The sequence below is a fragment of the Pteronotus mesoamericanus genome, unplaced genomic scaffold (assembly GCF_021234165.1).
Source record: "Pteronotus mesoamericanus isolate MK-2021 breed Mesoamerican mustached bat unplaced genomic scaffold, CSHL_Meso_final scaffold_167, whole genome shotgun sequence".
Taxonomy (NCBI): domain Eukaryota; kingdom Metazoa; phylum Chordata; class Mammalia; order Chiroptera; family Mormoopidae; genus Pteronotus; species Pteronotus mesoamericanus.
Window position 1 is genome coordinate 17,297,079 of NW_026555308.1, and position 17,517 is coordinate 17,314,595.

The following is a 17,517-nucleotide window of genomic DNA, read 5'->3' on the forward strand; positions in this document are numbered from 1 at the left end:
AATGTGCAAATTTTTAAAGATGTTGATACACAATATTAGAAACCCCTAAAACGACTGCCGGGGAGTGGGGGAGGTTCTATAGCTAAAAAAGTCTGGAGAAACACCAGGTTAAAAAATGTTCAGTAAGTTCTTTACTGAAGGGCAAGGAGCCACAGTCCTGTTCACGGGCTCACTTGCTCTATCAGGAGAGCATTTGACCATGAAAGGCGTTCTTCACAGAGCATCCCAGGGAGGAGGCTTTCGCTCGCAGCAAGCCCGTTGTGGAAAGGCATTCCACGACCCTTGGCCGCGGGGCAGCTGTCCTAGCTGTGTCGCTCCGCTTTGGGCCACCACAGGATCTCTCTTCCTGAAAATGTCTTAGTCATCAGGGCCTTGTGTTGAAGGACATTCGGAAGCCCAACCTCACGGGACCATCTGTTGGGAGTTATGCTGGATTAGGGGAGATGAAGGCCTCTGATCCTGCTCCCTCTTCAGGGCCAGGAACAGAGAGTTTCCTCAAATGTTTCTGGACACTAAGAATCTTGTAACTGGCTCTGAGTATTTGCCCACCAGAGAACTCAGGTCTAACTTTGCGGTCTTTCCTTTATCCACATTTCCTTCTCTACTCTATTTTGCCTTAAACAACATGTATTTAAGATCCCTTAAATCCTTTTCTTGAAGGAAGCTGCGGAAGGGAAGAGGGAAAGAGAGAGAGAGAGTGCAGACATGTGACTCACAGAGGGACAGTACGCCGAGAGCTCGGGCACCCAATGGCTGGTGCCCATGCAGGTGACGGCTGCGGAGGCACGCTGTGTGGGAGGCAGACCTGGCTCTAGACCACAGCTGGGCCACGGTCACCTGAAGGTGCCTTTTTAGTTTACTTCAGGCCTCAGTGCCCAAAGGTAAGGCAAAAGTGGCTGAATTTAACGAGTATGTGCAAATTATACATATCAGCTCAAAGTTTCACCAAATAACCATTTGGGTCAAAATCCAATAGTGTGTACACGGGAAAAGATTATGTTCCGGAACAGAAGTAGAAACAGGAATTGAATGAATTTACTAATAGCTATTTTATAATCTTTCGCACTGTAACTGAACTCCTACGAACAAGTTCCTTCAGAAATACAGATTAAATGGACGAGGGCCATCCCTCCCTGAGACCCTATTAACTCCCTCTATGTTTGGGCTGCCGCTCCCTACCTGCGAGGGCCTGAGGGCTTGCGGTGTGGAGCATGGGGGCACGTCTTCCCTGGTCGCGAGCGGTTCTCTGTTCAGCCCCAGGTGACTGACTCTCTACCCAGAAAGGGCAAAAACGTTACCCCATCTCCACAGAGCAACGGAGCCCAGCATATTCATTAGGTATTAAGTGTTGCCGGCTAAATAAAAATTTGGCTGCATGCTGTCTGTGTGGTACAAGCTAATTAATGCTTCCGTGAGGACTGGAGCTTTGCTCGGCCCACGGCCCCCAGGGTGCCTTGCAGTTCCAGAATTATTGAAGCAAAAGAAACCAATTCATCCCCTTGGCTCAAATGGAAGCCAGGGAGAAATCTCTCTATTTCTCTCCAAAATTGCTCTTAATGTAGCCCTGTCTCAGAGCCTAGGTGTCATGGTAACAAAGCCTTCAAATATGTCCCCAGACAGAAAAGACAGAAAAACCTGAGACCTTAGCAAATTCTATCTCCCCTCGAGGGTGATTCACTTGCTTTGGCAACAAAGCCCATTAAAATGATGATTTCTTGCAATGTGGGTGTTTCTCTTTTCTTGAATGGGAGAGCGTTAGGTCTACCAAAAATGACTCTTGGACAAACGCCTGGGAAGGGAGCAGGCAGGGTGGATGTGAAACTTGTTCCCTAAGGATGAGAAATAGGGAGCCACTTGGAGACTCATGGCCAGAAGAATAAATTCTACTTGGCATGTAAGTATTAAATTATGGAGCTGGTCACTAAAGTGAGCTTAGTGGAGTTATTTACACGTATTACCAAGTGGAGTCTTATGCCAGGCACTTGCCCTAAAGATAGCTTCAGGAATGCCCAAATAATAAGGGACCTTTGAGAATGAACTATGTTCTCATCCACCTAATACTCCTCACAGCCACTGCGTGTTGTCTGCGAGCACCTGGAGCAGAAAGGGGTGGCTCCCCGAAGCAGTCACCCTTAGCCGCCCCGACCCCGCTTTGGCACACCGAAGAGCCTCTCGCACGTGGGCATTCGGAATCATTAATGAACAGCTCTTTTGGGTGTTTTACACCCTGTCCCCTAAATCTTCTGCACTATTACAACCAACCAGGCAATAACACTAAGTTCTGTAGCAGAGACAACCAGCAACCAACTGATTCACCCACCCTCCCTCTCACAGACCATGCCACCAGCAAGTATCATAATGCATAGTGGACCCCTGAACAACGTAGGAGTAAGGGATGCCAACCGTCTGCATGGTAGAAGACCAGCACGTAACTTTCGACTCTCCCAAAACTAAACCACTAATAGCCTGTTGGATGCCTTACCCATAACATGAACAGTCGATTAACACATATTTTGTATGTTACATGCATTATATACTGTATTCTCATAATAAAGTAAGCTAGAGAAAAGAAAATGTTACTAAGAAAATCCTAAGGAAGAGAAAATACATTTGCAGTGCTTTATGTATTCACTGAAAAAAACCCACTTGTAAGTGGACCCATAGAGTTCAAACTGTGTTAAGGGTCAACTGTGTTTCTTTATCTTCAGACTCTCAAAACACAGCATGACTGAGCGTCACGGTGCAAAATGACGGAGCGTTCTCCATGCACTGGGAGCAAACTCCTGGCACCGTTTCCCTCCGATTTGCCCTTGTAAGCTTTCTGATCTTTTTTCAATAGCATTTGATGTGCTTATGAGTTATGTTGGCTTAATATAGAAGCAAATAATGAGCCAAAGCAATATGAGTCCCCTAAGGGAAAGATGATCTTTTTTCTTTCTTTAATGAAGAAGGGCATATCAATGAAGGAGATTCCACTTCCCTCCCTGTGCTACGGCGTGGCCTTGCAGGCTGGCATAAATTGTGTTTTTTAGGGAATGATGGAGCGGTGGCCCCGAGCGCAAACACAATTTATTGAGCTTCCTGAGAACAACATTCCTCCACTCTCCCCTGTCCCTCTGAACTCACCAGCGGCAGAGAACAAAGTCGAAGGCCGTGCCAGGTCATGGGGGTGGTGGATGGCTCCAAAGAGACTGGGGCCTGGAGGACGGCTCAGGAACTCAGGTTTCAGTCCAAAGTCCAGTTTGTGCGGGTCTGACTGCATTTGTTTCTAAAGCAGCAAGGGTGGGGGGAGGGAATAAAAGATGACATCCCCAGAGGAATGGCAGGAAAGACAGACATTAATGAAGTGACCGAGACTGAGGGAGGAAACTGGACGGTGTGCCCGGCCTCCGAGCGCTGGTCACGCTGCGGTTTATGAACGCCGCAAGAACACAGCAGCCCAGCCTGGGAAGGCAGGCGAGCCTGAGAGAGGGCGGCAGGGCTCGCGACTGGGAGGGCCTGTCTCTCGGGTCAGAATGCCGAGCGGTGAAATCAGTGTTCTGTTTTTGAGGTTACGTAGTCTGAGGAATAAAATCCTATCTCTCCTTACTCAGACTACCATCCCTCCGAGGTAGCTGATCATTCGCTGTAAAGGCCCATTTTAGCAAGTTTTTAAATGATAGTATTTTAAAGCTCATTTTATTAGGAATTCAGCATGAGTAATCTTCTGTGTAAATTAATTGTTTAATGACTCTTTAACATACTCTAATAGATCACAGTACATTAGGAACTGAAAGTTATGAAGAAATATTTGCATGCCTACAAGCTAATTTTCAAATGATCACTGTTACATATTTTAAAAAACCAAACAAACTAAGTGGGGTTATTAATTTAACTAATAGGGGTCTTTTCTTTGCCTACTATCCCCAATTACTTAAGAAGAGGAGATCAGTCCAGACCAGAAAACCACCGAGAACCTCTCTTACTGTGAAGTGCTTGCCATCAACTGCAATCGCTCCATTTCCTCATTTACATCTCCACCCTCAAGCTCATCTGTCAGCTCACCTTCCTCTAAGGCTCCGAGCTTCCCTGCCCTCCTCACCGCCTCCCTGCTCTCCAGTCTCCCCTCTTCACAGCTCGCAGGCTGTTTTGACTCTCACACTTGCAGTCTCTCAGACTCATCTGACGCTCTCAGGTCATTTGGCTCCATTCCATCTCAAACTCCTTCATGTTCTGCTAAAAATAAGTCCTTGTACCGCGGTATATTACAGTCAACAGGGTGCCATCTGATCCAGCATATGCAAGAATCAGAGAAAAGTGTGCTCTTCCCTTACTGCTGAGGGCCACGAGCCCACTCACCCATCATACCTATTTAGAATGACATCAGCCTGAGCACCTCAAGCTGGAAGCCATCCCCCTTAGAAGGAGGCGGCACGTTCACCATTTTTTATGCACGTATTGATCCTCACTACTGATGTCTAAGCAACTAGACACCCAGACGGATGGGTGCCCTCTGAGCCTGGCACAGTGAGGAACCTGCAGGCAGCAGGCTCTCTCGATAAACATTTGGTGGGTGACTAAAAGAATGAGTAAATGAATGTAATAGAAAAAGGGCAATGTAATTTCTGCTCAAATCTACAGGGAACACTGTCATGGAAGTCCCACTATAAAGTAATAGCCAAACCCCAAGACAAAGCTTCTAATTCACTATGAATCTATAAAAATCTTTTGAATGGCTCCTTTAATTTGGTTGCCAAATTATTTAGTGCTAATATTGCATGGTACACAGCACAGTTCCATTAACCACAAGTTAGGTCCATGAAGCAAAACAGCACTTGGGGATTACAGAGTTTGCTGGAAAGGGAAGAAGAACAGACGGTCTCCTGTGTAAGAGGCCTTCCTAACTCAACTGGGACAATGGAGGTTTTATTCGCCGGGGGCATGTTCATGGAAAAGAAGCTGCTAAAAGAGCACATACTATACCCTTCAACTCTTTTCACCAAAGGAGTTACAGGAAGACCAGTCTTACCTACTGTTCCACTAACCACCTCATCCGGGGACAGAAAGTGAATTGAACTGAGGCTCAAAATCTAGTTAGCTCTTCAAAGCACACACATTTCCTAACGAAGCTAAACCGTAAGGTTTCTCATGAAACCTTGCCGAACAATAAGGTGAGCAAAACTCATTGGCAGGGTGTGTGAGAAGACACCAGCACACCATGGCAAATATCTTAGTGGCCTTGATCACTGAAGCTGGCTTTTAAAAAAATCATTGAACCATTTAAACAAACAAATGAAAAAACATTTCTGTGGTGACTGGCTCTCCCTCTGTGTTTATCACTCTCTGATTATTCTCATATTGGCTCCCAAATGCTGTTAGGACTGAAAGCTTATTATTTGAAAAATGGGTTAACTGAAGCTTATTGGAATTACTGGAGTGACTGTTTCCCCCCATTTTTCTAGGTGTAGTTACCCACACTGTAAACATCCAGACTGTAAAGTCTGGACTTGTCAGTTACTTTGCTCTCTAAGCCAACCAGTGACGCCACATTTGGTCACCTGCAGAAGTCCCTGGCTGCTTCCCTATTGTGTCCTAACAGCCTGGTAAATAAAGCATGCATTGTATTCACCTGTAGGATGAAAACAGATCAAAAAGGAAAATCACCCGCAGGAAAGGTAACTGGCCAGACAGTGGTCTGACAAGCACTGACTGTATTCTCACCTCTGGCACTGGTCACCAGGAGGACTAATGGGGTGTGGAGAGGTCACTGAAAACAAAATACTACTTCTAGAAGACTCATTTTCAACACTATATGCATGGCTAACGGAAGTTCTGTAGCATCATATAGAGCTTAAATTACTAGATCATTTTTCCAAAGCCATGAAATGAAAAGAATGCACTCATTGTTATAGGAAAGAAAACTCACATGTGTAAGTCTTCCTGTTTGGCTCCATTCCACCTCAGACGCCCTGATGTTCCGCTATTAATCCTGTCCTGATGTACAGTCAAGTCAACAAGGAGGCATCTGGCCTACGTATTTCCCCAAAATGTTTACTTTAGGAGTTAATCTGCCTGTATTTTACTGTGTATAATGTGTACTTTTCCCCCCAAATTTTTGAAGGAAAAATAAGGATGCACATTGTACATGGGTAGTACCTGAAATACCTTCTATCTATTTTGTTTTGTAATTGTTACATAAAATTTCTTGTACCATAATATGTTAAAAAATAAATGCTAAAATTCCTTCATAATACAAAAAACAAGTATCTAAATATAAATAAACTAAAAAACTAATCAAAAAATTAAAACGAAAGATTCTTCTCCTGAAAGTTGGGGCCAAAAACATGGGTGTGGATTTTACATGGGAGGGCAGTATACACAGCAAAATGCAGTATATTTAAACTCTTTATAGCAAAGATGTCAAAATCATTTTTTTTTAAAGGAAAAAAGTCATCACAGGGTTATCAGTTTGCTTTTGCTTTGTCCTTTAGCTGGTGGTTTCCCTAGTTAAGAGTAAGATTTCCAAAAAGCTTTTCCAAAGAGAGACTTGATCTTTCCTGCCAGCAGAATCAGTTTAAATGCCTCTTTAGCAGGGAAATCACATGCCCACGAGCCAGGGTGCCCACCCCCAAGGCCAGGAAGGCAAGACTGACCTTGACTTTCTGTTGGTGGTGGTAGATCTGCCAGGCAATGTGAACATGCATAGCACACCACTTCCCTGGTTTCTGAAACAAGAAATAGCAGCATGGTCAGAAGGAAGGCCTTTCAGAGAAAACCGCCGTCCATTTCCCCAAAGCCTTCAGCAGATTCTGGCTACAGGGGCTTCCCCCCCTCACCCCCCCACAAAACAAGAGTGCTTTGTACCCTCCAAGTGCCTTCTGTCAGCAGCGCTCCCGTGCCCAGGCCTGAGGGAGCTGCAGTCAGCGCCCTTGCCTCCCGCGGGAGCCCGAGCTGGCAGCCACTCCTCAGGGGACGCCACTGACACGGCCCTCCCCGGTCACCGAGGATAGGACAGCAAAAGCCCGAAGCCCACGTTGTGTCTCTTCTCTCTCTCTTTTCCGGTGCCAGCTGGCAGACCCGCAAGAGTGGGAAGCCCTACTTAACAAATGCGGCCATGCTATGATGCAAATGGGCTGTTCAGAAGAGCTAATTAGTGAATGTCTGTGAATCAGTTTAAAACAAGAGAGGGTCCTGAACCTGTGTAACCTCCTCCAGCACTGGCTTTTCTTTACCCTCAAAGCAAGACAAAGAAATTCACCACGTTTTTATTGAAGCCCAGTTCCCGTAAGCGTAAGCGCTTCGTTAAAAGTAAACTATCCATTCATGTGGACGGGCACTGCCCCCTTCTAAGTAAAAAAGGAAAAAAAAAATTGGTAGCAAGGTCGGGAACTCAGTCCTTCCTACTCTCTAGACCTCTTCATGTATCAATTTCCTCCTCTACCCTCTGGGAGTGTATCAATCCACAGCTCTCAAATTATTTCAGGTCCTGCTTTATAAGCAGTGGGGTCGTTGTGAGTGTGCTCTGTCTCACCACCTGATGGGTGAGGACCACCTCTCCCCACCTGATTTGTAACACAATCTACCCACAGGCTCCAACTGTGCGCTCAGTGACGGCAGGGTGGGTGAGGAGGAACGATTCCCCCATTCCCGTTCCTACGTGGGCAAAGGACAGACACTGCTGGTTTCTATATGAAAGAGCTGATTCTAAATATATAAGCAATGACACAGTCCTTTTATTTTCCCTTTTGGAAAAATTGAATTATATTACTTTATGCACTGGAAATGGGTTAAGTATAACAGGTAATATACTAGCTATCCATCTGCCATCCAACTACCCACTTTCTCGCCCCGCCCTGACCCACCAAGTCAGCCAGCATTTACTCAGAGGTCATCTGCTGGCCACTCTCCAGACTCTAAAGATGTGAACAAACCAAGGTTTACGGTGACCCTGTTCTGTACCAGAGAAGCAGGTTGAACGGCTGTGACAAGTCAACATCACTCACTTCAGAATGAGGCAGCCTGCAGCCAAAATGAACAGGCCCAGATGTATGTGTTTTCTAGGTGCAAGAGAGACAGCAGAACTCCTAATTTTGGCCTATAGCTGAATTCTTTCCCCCCAAGTTCCCATTAGTCAACCCGTTTACCAGAACTGCTACCAGGGAATCTGACTCAGTTGTATTTTATTTGTTAGTTTTACCTCAACAGCCTGGCTTCCTGTAACACCAAAGCGAAACAACTTAGGCCACTGTAATCATACTACCCGAGAAGCCCACCCCAGCAAACATGTCATTCCAACATTGCCTTCCAGCGTTTCTGTGGCTTGGTTCCTCATAACGGATTCGTATTTTTAACCCACAGGGAGTCACACAGAGGTTGCAAAAACAGTTCTAGAAGAAGCTTTCTTACCCTTAACATAGGTCTGAAAGGATCTGTCAACTGTGAAGAGAAAATGACAACTTGGTTACATGCCTGTCACTCAAACAATTGCTCTAATTAACAAATTTGTAGTGCTTCATTAGGAGGGGAAATTAAAATGTTAGAATTTTACTTTTAAATGAAGCCCTTTTAGAGAATAATTAACCCATTTTCACACCATCAAAAGTGCCAAATGTCCCCTCCCCCACTTCACAAGCCTTGGTACATCTACACTGACAAGCCCCCTGAACAAGTTCAATCAATAGCAATTTGCCCTCTGGCAACATCATCTGCTCACGCTGCACATCTGAGGAGTTTCCCTGCCCCGAGCGGCCCTTCCACACCACACGGAACAGGTCTCGGGGAGAAGGGCCACCAGGCCGTGGGCGTGGAAGGCTGGATACTGACAGTATCTGGGGACAGGTGCCCTTCCAGACACACGGCAGATCTGGGTGGTCTCTGCCAATGCCCTTAATTTGAGGATTGCACATTACAGAGAGGTATTAGACATTTGAAAGAAGTTCACTAAATGTCATAAAAATACTTACATAGTTGAGTCATTTTAAACTTCTACCTAACTCTCGTCATCAATTTCTGACTGCCCTTACCCAGGGAAAAAGACAATATTGTAAAAGGTAATCATTTTTCACATTTGCTATGATGAATGTAAATAACAGTCAATGAAACAAGGTTATATATATCGTATAACTTTAAATTCTTCTTTGAGAGTATGTAGAGAATACATATTATGAATAACTAACATAACCACAGCATAGTGGATATTTTATTTAGCTCCGGAGCACAGCAGGGTCCCTACCACATAAGAAGTAGAGGGCCCGGACAGCTGGGCGGCGCAGGGGCGTCCTGACCCCGGGAAGCAGGGCACGTGTCCTGACTTCCAGGGAATCAAGCGCTCAGTGCTTTTCCATTCAAAACATTTTACAGCCATTTCTTTTGTGTGGGAGAAATGTAAGGAAATATAGACAGAGAAGATGGGTTGAGCAGTAACTACACAAATAGTAGGGTGGAAATGCTGGTCTTAGGCTGGAAGCCATTCCTGTTTTCCCTTCAGCATACTGTGTGGCCAAGGCAGAGCAGGAGAGATTTTGTTTTCTAAGAGTAACTGGCATTTTCTTCCACAAACGAGAAGGGACAGCTAAAACAGCAGCTCATTCAGTTGAGCTAAAGAAGGTGTGAGCACTGGTTGGCCGTCCCACGCAAAGTGCCCGCCTTGTTACCTGAGGTCAAGCCTGACTTCGTACGTACCCTCGGGTCCTTTTGGAGTAGAGTGTGCGGGACTGTCCCAGGGCGAGTGGCAACATCGATAGGGTTGGATGTCTATGAATGAACCAGACCACAGCTTAGGAAGCATGTAACATGAATCACGAAAGCAAGATCTTTGCTTTCAGTCTAAATTACAGAAGTCAAATGTTGTTTTCCTTTTTCAATCACAGTTCACATTCGATACTATTTTGTATAGTTTCAGGCGTACAGCATAGTGGTCAGACAATCATAGACTTTACGGAGTATTTCCCCTGATAGTCCCAGTGCCCACCTGGCACCGTACATAGTTATCAGGATATTCCTGACGACAGTCCCCATGCTGTACTGTACATCCCCGTGACTGTTTTGTGATGATCCACTTGTACTTCTCAATCCCTTCCCCTTTTTCACCCTGTCCCAATTTTTCGTTTTCATTCTGCAACACAAGAGTTAACAGATTCATTTTTCCCACGATCACACATGCCCTCCATCAGGACCCACGCCCTATTTTCTCAAGGGACCCTGGTCAGGGACTGCCCTCCCCAGCAATGGCATCTAAACACAGAGGCCCCGCGCGGCTGCAATGAGCAGCGTAGGACCGAAAACAGAACCGACACACGGAAGTGCAACCCCGACACCCCGCTTCTTCCGAGTTATTGACAGCTCTGTCATTGTGCTTTTTGCTTTATCACCAAACAAATATTCCAAGAAATGCTTAAGTGAACATCATCCTAATTTGCTCTATCAGGTGCTCCTCATCAGAATAACAGAAAGTGTTTTACAGACATTAAGCTAACTCTCTAAATTTTAACTGGCAGACAATAACAAGGAATTACACTCAGTAATTACTCATTAGCAGTGGTGGAAATGGGACAAGAGAACCTAATTTAGGGACCATGCAGACTTACATTAAATGATTTCTAAGGTGATTCTGCTTCCTCTTTTCTATTCCCACACCATTCTTCAATCTCATCAATAACACTAACCTTATCTGTAGGTTCTTGTCCTTTGAATGGACAGTAATAGCAACAAAAAGCCTACTTCTGGCACAAGCAGTCACTACTGTCTAGCGGGCGAAGGATTCAAAAAATTTTTCACCAGGTATTTTATTTAAGAGATCACAACCTCTAAGAATCCCTTCACACCAGGGAGTTAACTTGCAGGGGGCAAAAGGGCTCAGGTTTAGGCACAAAGCCTAAGGGGAGAAGGGAAAAAAAGAAAGAAAAGAAAGGAAAGCAATCAGCGGCTGTACAACCAACAATTAAGCTGGAGTGTTAACAGACTGATTTGCATACATATGAAGAACTCCACTAATGAACTGCAATCTGCATATTCAATCAGTAACATGGCCTGGAAAGGCCTATTTCAACTCCAGGAGAGGCACTTTCTTGCCCAGATGTAGTTTTCTGTGTGATTGGATAATTGTGAGTGAGGGAAATAGTCTAATTTATTAAATGACCTACCAGTCTGTTTGGGGACACACGAGAGATTTGTTGCAACCGAGAGGGGACAGACCAGGGTCCGAGGGAGCAGTAATGAGCAGATGGGGGGAAGGAGTTTAAAAATCACCATCATTTTACGCTAAGACGGGAGGTGTTTAACGTCGCCATTGGAGAAGCGCCATGTATCTATAACCTGGCTTATAAACTGCAATCCCATGCAGGTAAATGCGATTTCTAAGGTGTAGCCATGCAACCCCTAATGCTTTTTAATTTCTTCTCCAATTTCTAGTATTAAGGCAACATGTCTTTGGAAATGTAATCTGTGCTTATCCTGCGGGACTCTGGCCCAAAACTGGGGTTTTGTCTAAGAAATGAGATGGGACCCCTCCCCCCCGCCCAAATTACACACAGTAAATTTCCTACCTTAAAATCTGAGACTGGCTCCTAACAAGAAAAGTGCATTTTGCATTTTTTGTATGTAAATAAAGTAGAGGCTGTAGCAGCTTTAGAGTCACCAAATGGTAGAGTTCTGAGAGTTACTGCTCTACACTGACCCTCTGCAGCATACCGCTGACTAGGTAGAAAAGAATACAGTTATTATAAAGGGTAAAAGGTGAATCTCATACTAGAATGTCAGTAAGTGATGACAGAGCCTTGACCTTGGCAAGTGTGAAGCTGCAGGTGAGGGCAGGGAGGACGAGAGGGGGCAGAGGGGAGAAAGGCCACCGGCAAAGGGCGGTGCCACCAACCCCCCTGCCCCCCACCCCAGGCTGCACTGCGGACAGATGGGGCGGCGGGGGGTGGGAGGGTGGAAGGGGGGAGAATAAATGGGAGCGCCTGTTTATTAGAAAGATAATTAAAAAGATACAATTTTAACTTTGAAACCTTTTTCCTCCCTTCTGTTAAAATCAATAAAGGCTCCCCTTTGTATCTTTGCGAATAATACGTACCTCAAGGACACCCTGGCGCACATACGTGTATCTGACATTTGCTAGGATTCCTGACTGGAAGCTTGTGTCCACAACATGGGTGGAGAATATACACATATATTCTGATATTTTTAAAGCACAGAAGATCCTAGATCAACTGAGATTACATGGGTAGTACAAACTGAAAACTGAATTTGACTAAAGTTTAAAACGAAATGGACTTCAAAAAATATTCTTACTCTAATCCCAACGATCACTTTGGATCAGAAAAAATACAAGCAAGACAATGCAGAACCCACCCACAGGCTTAGCCTGAGGCTCCACGTACAAACACACTGGTGTGTTTCCGCTGTAAGGTTTCTTACCTTCGGCTGAAATGCTCCTTGTAGTGAACCAAAGGGGCCAGTGGGTGGGATCATGGGGGGGATGCCCGATACTGCAGGCGGGTAGGAATGGAAGAGCTGCGGCCAAAGACGGAGAGGGAGAGAAAGCTTTTAGCAGGAGGCAAATGATATACTCCCAATTCCCTTCCCGTAGAAAGACATCAACATTAGCAAGCCAAGTAATCTCAGTTCGATGCTATTAGTCAAGAAGCCACGATGAAATGATCACACAGATGTGCCATGAATGCTTAACTCGAAAACTTAAAAGTAGTTCAGAATCAATCAGCCAACAAATGACGTCCCAGATGAGGACATCATTAGTAAGGGAGTTTTTCTAATTATTAATTGTTAAATCGGATACAAGTCCTAAACGGTAGGAGATTTTAATGCATATCAAAAACAGGAGGGGGGCTGAGCTGAACAAGATGCCCAGAAAATTACAAGTTAATTAGAAAAAGAAAAAAAGAAAGGGAAAAAAAGAAGGAAGAAAAAGAAGCAAGTCTTTATGAGTTCCAGGATTTTATATCATTAAAACTCAATTAGTACTTTTAGATTTTTAATAGTTTGAGGAAATGAGAAAATATTCACAATCCTTGCTTCATTAGGTTGTTCTAGAAGTGGCAGTTCCAAAGGACAATTTAATTGTCTCATCTAAAATGATGACAAATATTTGTGGAAGGATAAAATAAAAGAACTCAATATAGATTTTCAGGGGAGCCGCCCACTTTTCTATAAAATGGACAAGCTCACTGGCGGGTACTCAAGCCAAGCCCTGACGTGAAGCCCCTCAGGGAAGGGAGAAGAATGATTCTGAATTGAGTACATACATTCTCTTGAATTAATAGTTTACAGACAACACAATGGAGGAAAGAAATACATGGCAACGGTGAAGGTAATGCAAACACATCTTTCCCTCCTCCTAAAAACTTAGTATTTTTGAGATTCTGTTGCTTTGGTTCCTACTTTGATCAAACCGCCCGCCACAGAGGTATTTCAGTAACGTCCCACCCACATGGTTGTATAATATATCAAAAGTACAAGAGTAACTCAAGCTTTTCCTAATATTGCAGTTATGTTAGCTATTTCTAGGTAATGACTGAAATCTACATTTTATAATCCTGTTTTCAGAGCACATTCTTTTTTCCGTTGGTCTTTATTTCATTTTGCTCCCTGCAATGATGCAGCAAAGTTTTTCCGACTAATTGATATTGAACTAAATCCACTTAAACAGTGATTGCAAGCCAAGTGCCCTCATTTAAAACTATGTTTAAGTCTAAAATTGTGTATTAGATACTTGAGTGCATTGCATCTTAATTCCCCTTATAATGTCCTAATCCCCAAAGCGAGGGCGACTAAGTACTTCACATATTATCCGCTACCACTAATAATATGAAATAACTCTCCCACAGTACACTGTATGAAGCAGAGTAATTAAATACATGCCACACTAAAACACACTCTGTTTCTATTACTCTGCCTCCAGGTGGGTATTTTTACTTTAATGTTTTCAATAAGAAACTGTTTTTCTCACCATTTTCCTTTTGCCTGATTCTGTTACTGACACTCTTAGAATATGGTTAACTACCCCCCTCCTTTGACTAAAAATCTGAAGTATCTAAGTAATAAAACATAAACCTTTCAAAAGATCAGGCCCCCGGACTTACTCTCCCTCTTCACTCTAGAACTCTCTGTGAAATATGCATATAAAAAGGCACTGCATCTGGTCCTAGGAAGCAGATCTCAGTCACCTGCTGAGCACGCTAGCTTTCCCTAAGATAACTTTGTTTGCTGGTCCTTAACTTAAATCAGTAAGGTAATGACAAAGGGCAGAGACCTGATGCCTACCTATTAAGATGGCCTCATTCATGAGAAAGGCCCAAAGAGGAAACCACAGGCCTACTGGATTTTCATGTCTATTTAAAAATGCTTTGGTCTCACAGAACCCACGGAGCACACAGTGCTGGGACGGCGTGGGGCCCAGGCGCGCCTGTTCACTTTCCTCGTCCCTTTCAGAAGAGGTCTTCCTCATGTTATTTCCAAATGTCTCTAGACTAGTTTCTCACTGTTTTCTAGTATTTTCTAGTCTTGACTTTTCAGCTACAGTCAGGACTAATACAGTGTATAATTATTTGGTTCTAAGTATGAATGAATTCACAGCTTTCGATGATCTATTACGTAGCATTTCTATTCAAATAATAACACTATCCAAAAATCGAAGTAGAAATAGTTGAGTATGGTGAATCAACATGGCTACAAGCAATTAATAAACTTCCTTCTGCCTGGTTTCTTTTTAAAAAACACAAATAAACCACTGAGCAAAGAAACTTGCAAAATTTAGGGTAAACATGATGCAGTATTCACTCCATAATCAAAATATCATGGTAAGATGTTCAAGGTCTTTGTATACAGAGAAGTCCTTGTTTTATGAGTAACTAAACAGTTAACTTAGGTTGGTACCAACTTAAGTTCCAAATCATGCTCTTCAAATTGTGTAAAACAAGCATTCTTCTTCATAAAGAATGAGTTTAAAGAAAATCATACATTTCAATTTTAGGACCCTCTTTTATTTAAATATCTTTATATTTATTCAGTTGTAACAAACTCAGGAAAACATCAGCAGCCAGGTGAAAGAGGGTTCTGAAGTTAGTCTAAAATCCTGCTTTCTGAAGAGTTACAAGTGAAAAGAAGAGACTTTCTGTCTGGAGCAAATAATTCAAGTGGAATTCCAGGAATCTGTGTCCAGGAATCCGTGGACATGATTATTTCAACCAATGACTGAAATCCTGTGATTTTAGACCTTCCCGAGACTGTAATGATTCGACTGCAGGTGCCGCCTTGTCAGGACAGACGCCTGGCTTCCAGTGAAGTTCAACTTTGCTTTCAATGTTAGGAGTACTTATGATCTTTTGATTCCAAAGATGATACTGCATCTTTACCCAAAAGCAAACGTCACAAAAGCAAGCATCCAAAGTGACGAGGAGCAACGGGAATTCTTGCAAAGATGATTAAGGAAAGCTGCTAGTCATTTATTGATCTGTGACAAGCACAAAAAATGGAAAGCAGTTACATTGAATGCGTAGCATGGTAATAAGACTCACACTGTGCCGGTAGAATGGGTCAACTTTTGTAGGGTATTTGTCAAACTGTAAAGGGATCAAAGCAAAAGCTAGTTACTTAAAGAATCCACATTTGTGTTCACTGCTTCAGTGGAGGTTGCCCTAAGCAAGTGTCTGGTCGTGCTGCTATCATCAGACTCCACAACCTCATTGTATATGAAACCATTCTGGGCTTCTGAGTCACTCCGACAAGAAACCAACAAAGGTGGAAAGACAAAGTGAAACCCACATGGTGTGTTTAGGTCCTGGCTGCACTACTGTGTCTCTTTCTACTCAGTATTCAAAGACTGGCACAGACCAAACATCTGACCTGGAGAAAAGAGGTAATTATTCAGACAAATCAGAGAGAAGTGAGCATTTGGTCTGATTTATCCAGAGAATTCCCTCCATTTTCTTCTTCACCTTGGCAGAAGAATTGCACATTCAGCTGTCTTCTGAAATATATTACACCCAAATACAAGCAATTTGGACTAGGTCTTATAACCTTTCTCTTAAGCAGTCAAGAGCATTCCATTGTTCCCTCTGAATTGTATGACCGTTGGGTACTGTAACTCCCCTCTGTTCAGTTTAAGCATCTATGAAACACCTCGCTCAGGCTGTGGCGTGAACTCTTTCCCAACATAACAGGTCCTTAAAAATGTAACTTTTGAGGGGTCTAGTTCCTCGAGGAAAAAAGATACGGGATTTTCTATATGAAAAAAGTTTGGTCCCAAGACCTCATCTCAAATCTAAGTAAAACTTATAAAATAAACTTTATTTTGAAAAATTAAGTAGAAAAAAAATGAGGGAGTGTGAGGGAAGAGAGGAAATGAAGTTTGGTAAAAGGAATGCCTCTTAAAATCACAGAATTGAAATCTTTTCCCATAGTGCCTAGAGTAATTGCCTTAAGATCAAGTATTTAATAATAAAAAAAAATTAAATAAACCACGCTTATACTCACTGTTATGGGCAGGGCTCTAGTTCAGGATATTCAGCATCCTGTTAGAGCACTATTCATTACAGATCCTAAGTTACAAAAAACATCCTAACTGGTTCTCCCAGCACGTGCTAGACCCCAGTCAAGACCAAGACCAAGACCGTGGTCACTGCCAGTGGCACCTCTTACCACAGGCTGAGCTCTGTCCCTGCAGGGTGCGCGGCTCCCTAACCGCCTGCTGACAGCACAATACCAGGCTGGCACCGTCTCATGGGATACAAGAACTGAACACCTCCAACACCAGAAAGGGCAGGCACCCCATGTAGTCCAAGTCTCCTGACCGCTCTCTGCCCTCCTTAGCCTCCTCCTGACTCCCGATAGTCTGTGAGCATTGATTTGTTAGTACCTGGTGCAAAGCACTAACGGAGACATTTTTGTATGTAGTGGCGACCCCCCAGCATGTTCAAGAAAACAAAATGACCCTGTAAGTCAAGTTAACTGCCAACATTGGATGTGACCGTTTTCAGGGCACCTAAGATGGATAAAATGCACCCACGGCGCTGCATATAACTCTAGAAAAAAGTTCCTCCTTCAGGCCCAGGGTTAGTGCTGTGGCTGAAGCAGACACATGCCTTTCTTTCCAGCAAAGATGGACAGCGCCAGGGAGCCCCCTGGACGGCTATCACTCCCCCTCTAATCTCCTGTCCCCAACAGCCCACTCCATCCCCACCATGCTGCATAAAAGAGTCGTGCTCTACTTATCCTCACATTTCTGCCTGGGGTACGCACCATGGGAGGTGCTGGCGTCGGCATGATGGCGGTGGGCGGGATGGCGTGGGGGAAGGGCGTGAAGGTGTGCTGGTGCGTGTGCTGGTGCGTGTGCTGGTGCTGGTGCTGGTGCTGGTGGAACTCGGTCCGCAGGTAGGGCGGGGGGCCCAGGGAAGCCCCGCGGTCAGCACTCTGAGAGGCCAGGAAACGAGTGTTCAGTTCCTGTCGCAGGATGTCTTGCTCTGGAGAAGGAAAGGGAGAGAATGACACCTTTTCTTGTAATAGTAGTTTTCTTCAGAACAGGAC

The 17,517-nt window shown here is 44.1% G+C and overlaps 1 protein-coding gene across 4 annotated transcripts in view; it reads right to left on the bottom strand.

The window, feature by feature from the left end:
- AUTS2 (activator of transcription and developmental regulator AUTS2) overlaps positions 1–17,517 on the bottom strand; it is a 1,138,147-nt gene that overhangs the window by 8,202 nt on the left and 1,112,428 nt on the right. For 2 of the 4 annotated variants that reach the window (XM_054589696.1, XM_054589698.1), the window contains 7 exons: positions 17,212–17,453; positions 15,510–15,554; positions 12,394–12,489; positions 9,661–9,732; positions 8,386–8,415; positions 6,633–6,704; positions 3,127–3,268 (listed from right to left, as the gene is read on the bottom strand). In XM_054589696.1, coding sequence (XP_054445671.1) covers positions 3,127–3,268; positions 6,633–6,704; positions 8,386–8,415; positions 9,661–9,732; positions 12,394–12,489; positions 15,510–15,554; positions 17,212–17,453 — 699 coding nt within the window. The remainder of the gene's footprint in view (positions 1–3,126; positions 3,269–6,632; positions 6,705–8,385; positions 8,416–9,660; positions 9,733–12,393; positions 12,490–15,509; positions 15,555–17,211; positions 17,454–17,517) is intronic. The other 2 variants (XM_054589694.1, XM_054589697.1) reach the window with 1 other exon arrangement.